Source organism: Petaurus breviceps, unplaced genomic scaffold (genome assembly GCF_028583685.1).
Source record: "Petaurus breviceps papuanus isolate PSGF00001 unplaced genomic scaffold, PetGlider_PUasm1.0 208, whole genome shotgun sequence".
Classification (NCBI taxonomy): Eukaryota; Metazoa; Chordata; class Mammalia; order Diprotodontia; family Petauridae; genus Petaurus; species Petaurus breviceps.
Genome location: NW_027185852.1, coordinates 5,447,183 through 5,464,270, shown reverse-complemented (window position 1 = coordinate 5,464,270; position 17,088 = coordinate 5,447,183). Strand labels below are relative to the sequence as shown.

General features: G+C 42.2%; 1 protein-coding gene across 1 annotated transcript in view; it reads right to left on the bottom strand.

The window, feature by feature from the left end:
* LOC138165241 (leucine-rich repeat-containing protein 40-like) overlaps positions 1 to 17,088 on the bottom strand; it is a 51,804-nt gene that overhangs the window by 15,180 nt on the left and 19,536 nt on the right. The window contains exons 8-9 of the mRNA XM_069093365.1: positions 16,478 to 16,568; positions 16,312 to 16,357 (exon numbers count right to left, since the gene is read on the bottom strand). Coding sequence (XP_068949466.1) covers positions 16,312 to 16,357; positions 16,478 to 16,568 — 137 coding nt within the window. The remainder of the gene's footprint in view (positions 1 to 16,311; positions 16,358 to 16,477; positions 16,569 to 17,088) is intronic.

Here is a 17,088-nt window from a genome sequence, read left to right as displayed (position 1 = left end):
AGATCCATGAGAAAAATCTATAAGGAATAATCGATTTCCTAGGAGAAGTAATGGTAACCAGGCCTCCCTCATAAACAAAATACCCTGGTATGTTTTGAAGAAACTACCGACCAAAGATACGTTGTTCCCTTACACAGTCCTGGTGACTGAGCTTAGCTGTTGGCACTGAATGCAAATGCACGTTACCTCTGCCCAGTGACCGACAGAGACGACTGGGGGACATGAATCATGGTGATCTCAATATTCTCCATCAATAAAACTAGGAAACAAAAGTTGGAATTCAGCTGAAGGATGGCTCCCAGACCCTCCTTGGAGAGGGAAATATGGGAGCTGGAAGAGCTGATTATTATATAGTGTGTACAAAGGCAACTAACAGCATTCCACAGCACAGTCAGTGTTCAAAACAAGTCCTTCCAAAAAACACCATCCCAAGGATCCATGGTAGAGAAAAAAGAATTTGAAATGTTTTTTAAGAGACTAAGAAACTTCCAAAAAGTAGCTGAACATACCCTAGGATCTGAGGTGATTTCAGTGCAGAGGTGGACATGAGAGAGGGCAGGCAGCAAAAAGGATGGTGGAAGAGATGACTCAGTGAGAAAGGAGGGAGTCTAAAGGCCCAGAAGACACAGAAACTGTCCACAAGTACTTTGAGAAGACTGGAAATACTGCCCTCTAATGTTTTTAACTAAGCCTGTTTATGGAAAAGGACCCCCTTCGATGCAGTGAGCACCTTCTCTGCAAGTGACAGGCTTGGGGCTGCCTGGGATACCGAGAGTGACTTGATCAGGGTGGTACCAGAACCTGGGTTTTCCTAGTTTTCTACCCATTTTCTCTACGACCACTGGTTATAAGCAGAAAGGAAACAAACAGCCTCTATCTCGGCATTAACGTTGCATCTGTCAGTGGGGTCCAGAGAGCGGACAGAGGACAGGAGTGGCATTTGGACACACATAGTTTAAATGTCTGGGGAATCCTTACATCTGTCTGGGGAACCAAAGGTCACTGGGGGTTCCAGCGCTTTTATGAATTTTGCTAAGAATATGCAATTTTTTTTTTTTAAAGCACTTGGGGTTAAGTAACTTGCTCAAGGTTACACGGCCAGTTATTTATTTCTGGATGTGGTGCTGAGTATCTGAGCCCGGATTTGATCCAGGTCATCCCGACACTGGAGCCGGTGCTCTTACTCGCTGAGACACCTGGCCGCCCCTAGAATATGCAATTGTTTAAGCTCTTTAACTCTACAAAGAACCCACAGCGACTTGGAGAAAATAGAACTGGCCCTGAGCCACAACTAAGAACGTAACTCTTGATCTGCAGCACTGTAGACCAAAACGAACACAGATGCCTGAGGTTAGCCAAGCTCTCCACCTTCCGGCAAGAGAATGAGGATGCGACCACGAGGAAGGCAGCAGCCGGTGAAAAGCCCATGGACAGGGCTGGGTGTGCTTTAGGACATTGATTTCTGCCCTTTCCTCACTGGCCAAACTCTGCCCTCCAGAACTACAAATGCTAGCTACTTGTCAAAACTCTTCCCTTCTAAGGTCCCTGTCACACTTTAGTAGTTCTGCTCAGTAACACCAACAAAGCATTCCTCCTCAGCTGGCAGGATCTGACTCCAACTGACTCTCTCCTTAATCTATTTCCCAAAGCCCACAAATCAAGCCAAGAAAAAAACAAACAAAAACCTGACTTGCACATCTCGTGAGGCCTGCCAGGCAGGGGTGCATCCCTCAGGATTTCTTCTGTACTTTCCTACAAGCAGTCAAAGACGACTGATTAGATTCATGGATTGTGGCCCCAGAAGGGAGAGCAGGGCCCACTCAGGGCCTGAGGGGCCTCTGTGGTTTTGTGGTTATCTCCTCCATTCTGGATTGTACTCAGTGGTGCTCTGTCAAGCCTGCACTTGGGAGTCCAGTCTCTACTCCAGCCAGCATCTTTCCTCAGTCTTAACCCCTAGCAATGATCACATTCACAGGCTCTAAACCCTAAGGGGGCAGGGGTTTGGAGGAAAAAACTGCCAAGGGGAAACACTGAGAAGCCTCTTCAGGAGGACCTATTTCCCGTCTTTATTTCATTGTTTCTAGCAACTGCCCATTTCCTCCTGTAATGTATTAGACAGCTCTGTACTTCCTCCCCAGCCACCTCCCTTTGGGAAATCCCAAATACGGGAATGCCCCTCAGTCTACCAAGAGGGATGAAAGGAACCATCCTAATCACTGCCAAGGAGTTACTCCCAAAGCTGATGTCTTCCAGGGCAGCAGCCACAGAAGGCTGAGGACACCAGGCTAAATATAGGCAGGTATGGGAATGGGGAAAGCAAGAAGCAGCTAGCCACTGAGGTGAGCGCACACTTCTGTTACTTGTCCTGTAAAAACCAGCTTGTGAAGACGTGTTACAGTTTTCTTCTTGTGTCTGCTATGTTTACAGCACTGCACTGTTCAGTTAATCTTCTGCTGATCTGATGTAGTAGGGGGGACCTGAGTCTAGGTTAACCTCTTACTCTGCCTTTGTTATCATCAGAGAAACACACCCCCTTGTCAAGGGCTAGGGCAAAGCCTGGAAACCTGACAAGATTTCTTGAGCTTGAAAGCAAGAAAAGAGGCAGAAAAAGTCACCTGACCCTTCTTAAGAAGGGCACAAAGGTTAGTTAGGAGAAATACTAGCTGCCAGATGAAGGAATTGAAAGCCAGAGGCAATATTCAGGTCAAAAGTAAAAGGATCACAGCATGAGCGAAAAAGCTGAAAAGATGTGGTCTGAGTGAGGCTGCAAGTTATGTAACTGGATGAAACAGAACCCTCTAAATCCCAGGGTCCCAAACAAATTCAGCATGGCCACCTTTGTGTTAAGGGCTACAGACACAGAAAACAACAACCATTAAAAAAAGGAAAACAGTCCCTGTTTTTAAGGAATTTGTATTTTAATGGAGAAAAAAACATGAACTGGAAACAGACACACCTAAGACACATCTAAAGTGGATGGAAGGCAGAGGGTGAACGTCTTGACGGAAACCTGAGACTGTAAGAGGCAAAGTTCAGGAAGGAGAAGATTCTAGGAATAGGGAGTCACAATAAAGGCACTGAGATAAAAGATGAAGGGTTGGGGCAGCTATGGTGGCACAGTGAGTAAAGCATCGGCCCGGAATCAGGAGGACCTGAGTTCGGTTCTGGCCTCAGACACTTAACACCCACCAAAAAAACCAAAAAACTAGCCGTGTAACCTTGGGCAAGTTACTTAACCCCAATTGCCCTCCAAAAGGCAAAACAAACAAAAAAAAAAGATGAAGGATTGGGTTGTGGTTGTATGTGTGCGTGTATAAGGAACAGCAAGAAGGCCAGTAGGACTGGACCATAAAAGTATGGAGAGGACTGATCTGCAAGAATACTGAAATGGTAGAAAAAGCCACATTGTGCAGAGTTTTAAAATACCATAAATTCTTTATAGGGTAGCAGGGAGCCAAGGAAGTGACATTGTAGCTATGTGGTGCAGTGGATAGAATGCCAGGCCTGGAATCAGAAACACCCAAGTTCAAATCCAGCCTCAGAGACACATACTAACTAGCTGTGTGACCATGTCTGCCTCGGTCTCATCATCTGTAAAACAGGGATCATAATACCATCTTCCTAGAAGGGTTGCTGGGAGGATTAACTGAGATGAGAACTGCAAAGCACTTAGCACGGCGCCTTGCACACAGTAAGCATTATGTAAATGTTGTTGCTGTTATCATAGGGCATATAGGGAGAATGTAGTCAGACGGACCCATTAGGAAAATCACGCTGGTAGCTGGGTAGACAATATTGAGCATGAGGAGATATTTGAGACAGGCAGTTAGAAGGTCATGGCAGGACTCCGGGTACAAAGTGATGAGAGACTGAGCGAGCACAGGAGATGCGTGAGAGATGGTACAGAGAGAGCAACAAGACTTAAGAAATGAATGGACATGGGGGGTGAGCAGTCAAAGATGACCTGGAAGCAGCACGCCTGGGAGCCTGCGAACAAGGGTGTGTTTCTGAGTAAAACAAAAGAGTTTAGAATAAAAAAGGATGGGGGTGAAGGGAAGACACTTAGGTCAGTCTCGGGCCCATGAAGCCCGAGACATCCTTGGGACATTCAGTGCAGGATGTTCAAAGGGAAGTGAATGAGCTCGAGGGAGAGATTCGGGCTGGCTATGAAGGCCAGAATCCTCAATATATAGATAATAATTGAATCCATGGGAGCTGGTGAGATCACCAAGTGAAGACAGTGAAATTTAAATAAGAGGGATCAGGGGGGTGGAGTCAAGATGGCAGAGTAGAAACAGGACTTCCGTGGGTCTCCAGCTCCCACTTTCTCCAATTCATATAAAAGGTGACTCTGAACAAACTTTGGAGCTACAGAACCCACAAAATGACACAGAGAAGCTAACCTCCTACTGAGGACAGCCCGGCAGGCCAGCAGGAAGTGGCCAGAGCAGCACTCTGGGAGCCCAGCCCAGCACCCCTGGAGCTGGAGGTTTTAGCCTCAGGGTGGGCTTGAGGAGCCCCGGGCTGGAGGGACTTCAGATCACCAGTAGCTGTGGTGGTTTCTAGAATTTTCAACCCATAGATGCTAAGGACAAAGTTGAGAGGTCAGTGCAGTGAGGACTTTGGGATCCAGTAATTTGGGAGTGCCAGTGGCCTTTGCCCCCAGGCAGAGAAGATGCCGCCACATAGCAGCTTCCGCTCCTGGCCTGCAGATTGTAGGGGGACCAAACAACCAGTCTGAGGGGTCATCGCTCTTGCTTTAACCTGCTTGGATCTGGATTGCGGTCTAGGGTGTAGGTCCTGGGGTGTGTGACCAGCTTGCCAGAGCATGTGGAGGCTTCAGAGAGGGCACCCAATTAATACTTTTGGCAGCTGAGAAAACCCCAGCATTTGGGACGAAGCTCCCCTGTCTGGTGGCAGAGTCCTACTGTGGCAAAACGCCCAAAAGTCTAGTAATTGAGTGGCAACATGAGCAGGCAGAGGAAACAAAGCAAACAGAGCAATCCAACTTTACACTCCTATTTTGGTGACAAAAAGGAACAAACCATGGAACAGGAGGAAGACAGTGAAGTCAGAACTCCTGCACCAAAAGCTTCAAAGGAAAATACAAGCTGGTTACAGGCCATAGAAGACCTTAAGAAGCAGATAAGAGAAGTGGAGGAAAAACTGGGAAGAGAAATGAGGATGATGCAAGACAATTATGAAATGAGAGTCAACAACCTGACTAAAGAGAATAACACCTTAAAAAACAGACTGACTCAAAAGGCAAAAGAGGCTCAAAAAGCCAATGAGGAGAAAAATGCCTTAAAAAGCCGAATTTGTCAGATGGAAAAAAGAATCTCAAAAGCTCACTGAAGATAATCATTCCTTCAGAATTAGATTGGAGCAAATGGAAGCTAATGACTTTATGAGAAATCAAGATACAATTAAACAGATCCAAACAAATGAAAAAATAGAAGGCAGTGCGAAATATCTCATAGCGAAAATCACTGACCTGGAAACTAGATCCAGGAGAGATATTTTAAAATTATTGGACTACCTGAAAGCCATGATCAAAAAAAGAACCTAGAAATCATCCTTCAAGAAATTCTCAAGGACACCTGCCCTGATGTTTTAGAACCAGAGGGCAAAATAGAGGTCGAAAGAGTCCACTAATCACCTCCTGAAAAAGATCCCAAAAAGAAAACTCCTAGAAATATTATAGCCAGGTTCTGGAATTCCTAGATCAAGGAGAAAATATTACAAGCAGCCAGGAAGAAACAAGTTGATTATGGAAACACAATCAGGATAACCCAGGATCTGGCAGCTTCTACACTGAGGGACTGAAGGGCTTGGAATATGATATTCCAGAGGTCAAAGGAGCTGGGATTAAAACCACCAGTCACCTACCCAGCAAAACTGAATATCATGTTCCGAGGGAAAATATGGTCATTCAATGGAATAGAGGACTTTCAAGCATTCTTGATACAAAAATCAGAGTTTAATAGAAAATCTGACATTCAAATACAAGAAGCAAGAGAAGCATGAGAAGGTAAATAAAAAGGGGAAAAGTTGAACTATTTATAATCCTTCATGGAAAAACGATCATTGTAACTTAATGAAACTTTTCTCAGTATGAGAATAGTTGAAGGGAATAGAAATGTGTTTGTATATATATATATATGCACATACATATATATGTCTATATAGGAGGGTATATGGGTGTATGAATATATATGTGAATGTGTGTATATATGTGTACAAGTATACATAGACAGAGGGCACAGGACCAATTGAATAGGAAGGGATGATACTTGAAGCGTGAAATTAAGAGGTGAGAGGAATATAATGAGGAGATGGGGAGAAACAGAATGGGGTAAATTATCTCATATAGAAGAGGCAAAGGAAAATGGTTACAATGCAGGGGAAGAATAGGAAGGCAAAAGGGAATGGGTCAACCTTATTCTCAATGAATTTGGCTTAGGGAGGGAATGACATACACACTAAATAGGGTATCACCCTCCAGGAGGGTAGGGGGGAAGGGGATGAGAAGGGGGATGATGGAAGGGAGGGGGCAGGCTGGGGGGGAGGGAAGTTGGAAGCACCCACTTTTGAAAAGGGACAGGATCAGAGTAGAGAACAGATCAAGTGGGAGGTGGGTTAGGAGGAAGGGAAATATAGTCAGTCTTTTACAATATATCTATTATGGTAATGTTTTGCATAGCTCCACATGTACAACCTACATTGAGCTGCTTATCTTCCCAGTAAGGGTGGGTGACAAGGGAGGAAGGGAATGAATCTGGAATGCAAAGCTTTAAAACCAAATGTTTAAAATATACATATATATATAATTAATATTATTTTACATGTAACTGGGAAATAAGATCTACAGGCACTAGGGCATAGAGATCCACCATGCCCTAGTGGCAAGTCGGAGGGGGTGTGGGAGAAGATATGGGAGAGAGAAGATTGGAAGAGGGAATATTCTGGAGTCGTGGGTAGGGGGAGAAAGCGGGAGAAAATTTGTAATTCAAAATCTTGCGGAAATGAATGATATAAACTAGAAGTTAATAAAGCATTTGATTAAATAAAAAAAGAAAGAAGAGGGCTCAGCTCAAAGTCTTGGAGCACGCACGACACACATAAAAAGCCAGCAAAGGAGAGGAGAGACCTTCCAAGAGAAGGGGGGATGACAAGGGCCAAGCCGCAGAGAGCTCAAAAAGAACAAGAACCAGCAAACAGGCACAAGACCTGGCACTCAGGAGATCCTTAGGCCTGCAGCCCCTAGCCCCCAGGAATTTTTTGGAGTTTAGCTTAGATGAGGTAGAAAGATATGGAATACCAGCTAGTAGAAGAGAGACAGCAGCATCCAGTGAGAACATTACCTGGGGCTCTATTATTGACCATTAACCCCAAGTATTTGAGGGAGGATGATATTATGGAATGAGCTGAGTTTAGAGTCAGATGACCTGAGTTCAAACCCAGAATGTGTCTCTTACTAGCTCCATCACTCTGGACAAAGGATTCCATTTGTCCTGCAGTCCTCAGTTTCCTCATCTATAAAATGAGGGGGCTAGGGGCAGCTAGATGGTGCAGTAAATAGAGCACCAGCCCTGGAGTCAGGAGAACCTGAGTTCAAATCCGGCCTCAGACACTCAACACACTTACTAGCTGTGTGACCTTGGACACGTCACTTAACCCCAATTGTCCTGCTTTCCCCCCTCCAAAATAAAATAAAATAAAATAAGGGGGTTGCATCAGATGATCTCAGAAGTCTCCTAAGGTTTTTCTCCACTTACAGCCCAATCCCTAGATCAGTCAGTCTCTAAAGGAAGTTGTTGAGACAGTCCTAGTCCTGAAGGAAATCTAACACCCAACTGGGAGACCTCCTTCCTGTTTGGAGCAAACAGAATCCAGTCTTCGTGAGTTCTTCGAGGAAATGAGCCCTGTCCTTGGAACTCGATCAGAATTGAGGGTGACCCAGTCCACGAAGGAGAAAACCACCAGGAGAGGTCTGGATGGAGATGGCCAGTCCAGCATGCTGGGAGTGGCCGAGTCTCATGATCAAGGCATGCTCTGAGCAGGGAGAGCTGAAGTCTCCTAGCCTACCTCCTCATTAAACGTCCACCAAACGTCAAGGCTGATCTCCACTTGTCAAGGGTATTTTCTTTTACAAAGGTATTTAAAGCATTTAGTATCCCCACTGGGGGGTCTTTGGTTTTCTGAGAGAAATCACTGACCATCAACTTAATATTAGCTAACTTAATTAAAAAACCGATTATTAATTATTCAGAAACTCTGTCTCTTGGGTTTTTCATTCATCATAACAGGAATCTTAATTCTTCTAAGGCAAGCTTCCTTAACATATTGCTGTTTTGAGTTGAATTTTTTCTAATGGAATAAGTTGCTTTTGATTGTTATGTAATTTTATTTCAGTGGGGAAGTTTCAGATTCATCAAATTAAGAAGCCAAAATCACCTAGTAAATCATAGTTAGGCATACTCACTGGAAGGGATCACTTTAGCTAAGTAACTTGCTTTGACTATCAGTTTAAAGCTGAGGATCATAAGTCAATATAACAAGTTTAAATTATATAAATCAATCAGGAAATTTAAATTATATACATTAGTTAGAATTTAGCTAAATCCTAAACAAAACTACATGCTTCAAAATAATGTTGTAAGCAAGAAAAAAATGAGCAATATCTTATTTCTTTAACTTAGTGACGTTTATCCCTATAATGCAAATATGTATGCAATGAACTAAAGAAGGTTTTTCTGAATACAAAATATTTTTGTAGAATGAGAAAACTAGTTGCATTGATAAGGCTGACAAATAACAGAAGCACAAAATCCAATATCTTTAGAATTAGAATGAACCATAGAGATCACAGGATCAAAAGTTCAACCTTCATCATATGGATGGGAAAAATGTACCAGTTAACAGGAAAAAACTAAATCAGTACAATAAATTAAAATTTGAAATGTTCTATCTATCGAGGAAAAATATGTTCATCTCCATAGATTTTTAGAAATAACTGGAAACCAAATAAATTAATGTTACCAACATGTTTAAAGTATGACAGGTACTCTTGATTCACTGTATGTCAGTGAAGTTCTGTACAGGGAACCAGGAACATAAATTAATCTTTATCAAAATGAATGAGCTTTCTAGCAACATTTCTCTTTGACTGTTCAAAGTACTTTTTGATGAGAAACTTTGGGAGGTTTAGTGTAGATGGAAAAGATGTGGTTTATTTTTGAAGCCCAAGGCAAGTATCTTTTAATTAATCAAAATTTCCAGGATAAATTTAATATGGTTAGCACCTTCACATGTTTAACTTATTTAGGATACTGAAAGCAGATCATAAAAGAAAAATCTTCATTCAATGTGGGGAAGAGTAAAACTTTTGTTTCCACAGAAATTATGTAATATATGACATATGAAATCTAGGGATCCATACATACATAAAGTCTTTTGACCTGCAGCAAATGCAGAAAAATAAATTGACATTATGTCTCACACAGAAGATCCAGCAAAAGCCAGGATACAACTGGTTTTATCTTGTTTTGAGGTTAGAAGTCAGCTAAGTAGAGTAAAAGTTAAATCTTGCTTGGAAGGCGCATACGTAATAAGCTTAAGGATACTAACTTCTCCTCTGAGAGGACTGAATTTTAATGATCACAAAATGCATGTAGCAGGAGGGGAACACGTCAAAGGGAACTGCATAGTAGATGTATCAGAAAACTGTACACCCTGGATTACCCAACCAATAAGAAGACAGGGAAGGGATGTGGGGGTCAGGCATAGGTTTTTAAGGCTTACTTTTGTTTCTGGAGGGTGTGTCTATTTTACAAGACATGAGACAAGAGCCATGAGCCAGTGCTCATTTCTTTTATTCTTCACCCCTCCTGAGCCTGAATGAGTTACTTCTCACACTCAAGAATTATCATAGTTTTCAATTTTCACCAATTCAGTTTTCTAACTTGAACACAATAAAGATGCTAGGACAAGGTGGGAGTAGGGAAACGGTGATCAAAAATCAAGTCTCTAGCAGATTATAGATTATTTTAGTAAAGTTCCACTGTGGCTGATGCTTTAAGTAATCCTAGGGAAAAAAGGGACTGGAGAGCTAAAGACACTAGCAAAGAGATGTCAAAAGGAATTATCACCACTCCTTTGGTGATGCATTAATACACATTTTCACCAAATATGGCTAAAGTAAATCTTTACAAGGGAAACTAAAGTGAAGGACCTCTTCCCAACATAACAGAGGCAACTTCACTTTGGAATATCCAGTATTAAATTACTATGTAAATTTGGAATATATATATAAGTAATCAATAATGTTACTTCATGGAAGTATAAATAACCATACCAAAGGAAAAGGGGCCAAAACTCTGAACTTCCCAAGAGTACAGTCTGTGAACTACCAGGCATGGGCAAAATCCCCATTATTTGAAGATGGTAAAAAAAATGAAAAGAAAATAAGAAATAAGGTGCATCTATAAAGTAAAATTTGAAAAAGTTCTGTCAGTTGATGATGACAGCTAAGAGACATCGGAGTTAGTAGAAATACATGCTGCTGGGGTCTAGGAAGAGAACATTCATATGCACAGAACATCACTTCTTAGGGAGGAGGCACGATCCCACTTCAACGCCTCACACCATGGAGCTAAATGCCATTGTACCTCTTCTTCATGGAAAGTTTTCCACATTTTCTTTTAGGTGATTGCTCTGTGACAATGAACTTCTACTTTTATGATGGAAGTCAGTCAAATATTAAACTTCCCCCTAGCTGCTCTCCTGGATTTCATGAGCTCTAGAAATTCACCATTTTGTAAGATCACATCAACTCTGGCACTCACACTTCTCAGCATCTCTGTTCCTGGGGCCCCCTCCCTCCCTCTGATTGGAGAAGGTAGAAGGTAGACATCTAGAAAGTCCTCCCTGACCCCTCCAGCTGAGGACACCCAGGGAATTCATCTCATCCTGTCCCCCTGGCTGCTGCCCTGGACCTCATCATCTCAGAATCTCGCCATTCCATAAGGTGAATCCACCCCTAACTCCCATCTGTTCAGATCCTTTCCCATCCTGCCTGCATGTGTCGCACCCTTCCCTCCCTCCCTCCCAGCCCCCTGTCCAGTTTATGCGTTGTCTCCCCCATGAGGGCACAGACTGGCTTCAGCCTCTGTTCGTATCCCCAGCACTTAGCGTGGTGTGATACATACTTACTGACAGTGACCACGACCGTATAAAGGAAAACAGCTTTAGATAATTATTGCTGGAATATTTCTATTCATAGAAAAAGAGTGAGGACATAATGAGAAAACAGAATGGAGGAAAAAAGAGAAGAAAGAAACTAATAAAACAGGGAAGACAACATGCAGAGAAAGAAATGAGGTAGGAAAAAAAAACTAAAGGAGTGAGCTGTGGACAACATCTGTTGCTTTTGCCCTTAGATATGAGAAGAAAGGGAGGCTAGGTGGCACAGTGAATAGAATGCCGGCCCTGGAGTCAGGAGGACCTGAGTTCAAATCCAGCCTCAGACACTTGACACAAAAATAAGTAGCCGTGTGACCTTGGGCAAGTCATTTAACTCCAACTGCCCTGCTTTCCCCTCCAAAAAAAAAAAGAGAACAGAATCACAGATTCTCAAAGCCTAAAATGGCCTCAGAGGTAAACCTAGTCCATTTCCCTACCTGAACATAAATCCCACCAAGGATCTACATCTGAGGAACTGAGGATCCCTCAATATTCCCCAAAAATGACCAGCCAGTGTCTGCTGAGAGACCTCCAAGACTGGGACGCTCCCCAGCCCGAGATTCCTTCCACTCTTCGCTAGGTGTAATGAAGCTCCTTGTGACTTCAGCCCACTGTCCTGGTCCTGCCTCGGCCTTCTCAAGTCACATAAAACATAGAAACCTTCTCTACTTGACTCTTCAAATACCTGAAAAACGGCAATCATGCTCCCCCCAATTCTCTTCTTCTACCCAACCCATCCAGTGCCTTCACATGGCATGGTTTTCCAGCCCCTTAACCGCCCTGGTTGCCTTTTGCTTGAAGTAATTCCGCTGGTCAATATTCTCTCTGAAATGGGATGCGAAAAACTGGACACTGCTCTCCAGAAGTATCCAGTCTGGGAAAAGTGAAGGGGAAATACTCCCCAGCTTCGGGTGAATGAGTCTTTTCTGACTGCCTCATGACCCCATTTACTCATAGTGAACTTATAGTCTTTCAAATCCTTGGCATGTCTCTACTTCCAACTGCTGTCTCACTACGTTCCCCCAACCTTACACCTCGGAGCCACTGGTTTGTTGAACCAGGTGCAGGACTTAACATTTGTCTCTATCAAACTCTACCTTCCAGATTGCTGAAATATTACGAGACGACAACTCTGTTATCCAGCGTTTAACTATTTCTACCAGTTTCATATCACTTAGAAATTTGGTGACCATCTCATCAATGTCTTCACTGAAGTGGCTAATAAAAATATTGACCAGAAGAGGGCTACAGAGAGCTGAGATGTGAGAAAAAACCTCCATGGCTAAATGACAGAGTGCATAAAGGGGAGTTAAAAGTATAATACAGCATAAAAGTAGTTTGGGAACCATGCTGTTATGATGGGCTTTACATGTCAAACAAGAGTTTATATCTGACTCTAAAGAGTAAGAAGGGAACCGTGCAATGGAGTGAATAGAGGAATTATGGCATCAGAACTGTGTTTTAGGTAAATCACCGTGGCAGCTTTATAGAAAAGAGATTGGGGACAGTTAAATTTGAGAGAGAGAGATATTAATTAAGAGGCTGTAACAATACTGCTGGTGAAAGGTAATGAGGGCTTGAAATAGTATACAGGTAAGGAGACAAAATGAAGTGATGCTGTGAAGGTAAAACTGACAACATTTCATGCGGGATGAAGAGTGGAAAGTGACTATGTGGATCAGGAGCCTGGCTGCCTGGAGAGATGGTGGCACTCTCAACACAACTACAGAAACTGAGAAGACCGAGGAAGTGGGGGGGAAAGAGAATGAGCTATTGTGGACACATTAAGATGGAAATGGTTATGGAACACCTAGCTCAAAAAGGCCAATTGGAAATTCGTGATAAAGGACTAGAGCTTAGAGGAGCCAAGACACAGGTGTAGGAGTCATCATTAAACTCAAAGGAGTTGGTGCAGTTGCAAAAAGAGAATGGAGACAAGAGGAGCCAGGACAGAGATTTGGGGGATGACATAGATGATGCTCCAACAAAGAGTGGACTGACAGGTGGGGAGAGAACCAAGAAAAAAACAGAAGCACAAAAATGCAGAGAAGAGAGAATGTCCAGGGGAAGAGGGTAGGCCAACAGCACCATATGCTGCAGGGCAGTCAAGAAGGATGAGGACTGAGGAAAGCCCACTGCATCTGGTAACTGTGGAGAAGGCAGATTCAGTTAAATGCTGAGACTGGAAGTTAGAATGCAAAGGGCTGAAAAATGGGAGCAGAAGACAAGAGGGCACAAGAGTGGACAGACTGTTTTCAGAGTCTGGCTGTGAAAGCAAGAAGAATCATACACTCCTTATTTCCCAGAGATGGCAGAACAAATATTATTACCATTTAGAGGTGGGAAACTGGGAGCTGGAGAAGTGAAGATCTTTCCCACGGCCATAACCCCAGTTAAGTGGCATTGTCCAATTGTCAAGGTCAGAACTCTCCCCAGCTGATTCTCACTGTGGCACACATGCTGGAACGTGTTCGTACCACGCCACCAGGCTGGGCCCTACATCAAATTCATTTGTATTTGGTTACTCTTGCTATTTACACAACGAGCAAGGAACCCTTGTACAGGAAGCATTGGGAATAAATGTCCAGTGTAATTTTTTTCACAATTTACTTCATAGGAAGAAATGGAAAACAACCAATTACTTTTACAACTAAATTCTATCACCATGAATGTAACTCAAAAAAATTGTAATGAAAAATATTCAATACGATAAAAAGACTTTCTTTCTAGAAAATGAGTAGGAAAAAATGTACCAAGGGGGAAAGAAAAATGTGACTCTCTTACAAAAATACTACAAAATGTCATGATATGAAAAAAAAATTATTTTTAAAGAGCAGCAAATTGCAAAAAGGCCCATTTAAAAATATGCATCACCTAAAAAGAAGGCTACTTATTCATAACAGCGTAAGTAGCAATGGTGGCATGCGGAACCAGATACACTATCAGGTACTCTTTATTTTTTAAAAAGGTTTTTCTCCAGGCATCCCAAAGATCTTCAAAAGAAAAAGGGGAGGAATATTTCTGCTAAAAGCAACACATGTGCTGCTTACCATATTACAAATAGCCTGGCAAATCAGTCTGACTTCAAAAGGGCCCAAATAAAGGGAGCTTGCACTTGTTTGGGGGAAGAGACCAGTTCAGCCCTGTATTACATCACGGTTTCCAGTGTCACATTTTCTTTCTCCCACCTCCATAGAAAGGATAACTAGAGATGGCTATTAATCAATGTTGCTCAAATCTAAAATTATTCTGGATGAAGATAAACAGCTTCCCATTTGGGATAATATCCCAGCTAGGCACTGCTGGCCAGATCTTGCTAAAGTGAAATAACTAGCTGAACTCTAGTCTTTACTTGAATTCATAGAATTTGAGAGATGGAAGGGACCATAGGAATCGCCTGGGCCAATCTTTTTCCCATCTAATGCTACAGAGATGAAGTCAGAGCAGGCAAAGGACCTGCTGGAGCTCCCAGAGACAGCGGGCAGAAGGGTCCTAGAGATCCCAGCACAGAGAGCCAGGCCAGGCCCACACACCTAGCCTGGCTTCCCCCTCCGGGCTGTGCTCTGTGTTTGCTAGGTAAGCTGTGTAAAACCACCCTTTCTCTGCACTTCAAAGGACAGAATATTGCTGAAAATGACAATAAGTTGGTTGAGTCCAAAGGTTTTAATAAAATAGTTTGGAAATAGTCATGCTTGGACATAAGCACAAAGGACATTAAATGTCCTTTTCAGAGCATGTTTCAAACCATCTCCTCAGCATCACAACATCCCTTCCCTGGCAGAGAGGGTCTTGTTCTATCATTATTTACAGAGCCAGGTGGCACAGTGCCTAAAGTGCAGGGCCTGGAGTCAGGTGGACCTGAGTTCAAATTCAGTCTCAAGACACTTCCCAGCTGTGTGACCCTGGGCAAGTCATTTCACCCCATTTGCCTCAATTTCCTCAACTGTAAAATGAGCTGAAGAGGAAAATCGCAAACCACATCAGTATCTTTGCCAAGAACGCCTCAAATGGTCATGAAGAATCAGACATGACTGAAACAACTGACCACCACCCCCAGTGAGAGTCAGAGAGCTAAGAAAGAATGAACCAGGGTACTTGCAGGGCTTTGATCAAGGTGTGCCACTCACCATAATTTCCTGAACAGCTCAGTCTTGAAAAAAATAATTTTGATTTGAAAAGAAAACTATTTCACATTTGCATCTTGCTAGGACACCAAAGGATTGAGGGGATTTTTTTATCTTTTGGAGAGGTGCTTGGCCCTTACTGGGCACAAACTCCTACATGGAACACAGCTCAGTAAGTATTTCTTTTTTTTTTTTTCAAAAGCAATCGGGGTTAAGTAACTTGCTCAAGATTACACGGCCAGTTATTATTTCTGGGTATGGTGCTGAGTATCTGAGCCCGGATTTGATCCAGGTCATCCCAACACTGGAGCCAGTTCTCTTACTTGCTGAGCCACCTGGCCGCCCCTAAGCAATTGGGGTTAAGTAACTTGCTCAAGGTTACACGGCCAGGTGTTTCTGGGTGGGTGCTAAGTGTCTGAGCCTGGGATTCGATCTCCAGGTCTTCTCAACACTGGAGCCGGTGCTCTTACTCTCTGTGCTACCTGGCCGCCCCAGTAAGTATTTCTTAACCTCCACATTTTTTACATGCTATGGAATGTAGCATAAATTCAAAGAGATTAAAAATATAAATTCCTAGAGTGAGCCTAAACATAGTGGGCAACACAGCTTCTTTACCTTTCTTCTACCATGAACACCAACGGCAAGCTGGTGAATTATGTTTTTAAATGCATAATATGAAATACATATGATTACAAAGGATACCGATTATATTAAAAAACCATTATGAAAGTATTAAAAAAAAAAAAAAAGTTCACCAATCCCAGGTTAAGGACCCCTGGCCTAAAATAACAGCATACTTCCTCTAACGATTTAGGACCAGATTCTGGTTTTCCAGAGGTTTACTTCCAATTAATTATGATTACAAGTAGTACAATTAATTTAATCTTAGAGCTTTGGTTGCTACTTTCCTTATGTGAAAATACAGAAGGAAATAAGATAATACCTTTCATTTTGCTTCTTAGATACTTGAGAACTTCTTGGGTCCCTTTCTAAATGGAGGAGAAAACAAAACATCACTGAGAGAGATCATTGCAGTTTTATATGAGATTCACATGAATGTCTGAATGTGAAATAAATAAAATATAAACTTGAATTCAAAATACACTTACATTTAGGAGTTCTCGCCGAATAGTTCTCAAAGGGTTTCCTTCTAATGCCAAAAATTGCAAATGAGGAAGGTTTCCTAATGTATGAGGCAGACTATCAAAAACAAAATAAGCTTAAATATAATTCAATTATACACACCTACACACGTGTACACACACACACACACACACACAATTTATCCATCTATCTATCTACATACACATATATATTATTCACCTAGACAAATGACTGCAAAATTCACAAGAAAGTGACTAGAATATTTTAGCTAACATGCCCAAAGTAGGACTAAGTAAGTCGGGCCTGTGATATTTCCTCTTCAAATGAAAATTTAACTTTGAAAAAGGAAAATTTTGCTTAACAGTCTTGATTGAAATATCATTTAATAATTTTTGAATTGTAAAACTAAAATGAATATTTGTTTGAAAAGTCAGTTTTGAGTGATCTGTCACTCCTAAATGGTCATATCTCAGGCTTATATCAAGGATACCAAAAAAGGCACTATAGTCCCTCCAAATGAAAAAGCATTTATAGTAGAAGACACATTACAAATTAAATACAAAGATTTCTCTGAGACCCCTACTTGGATGTGCTCATTTACTTAAATAAAAAAGGA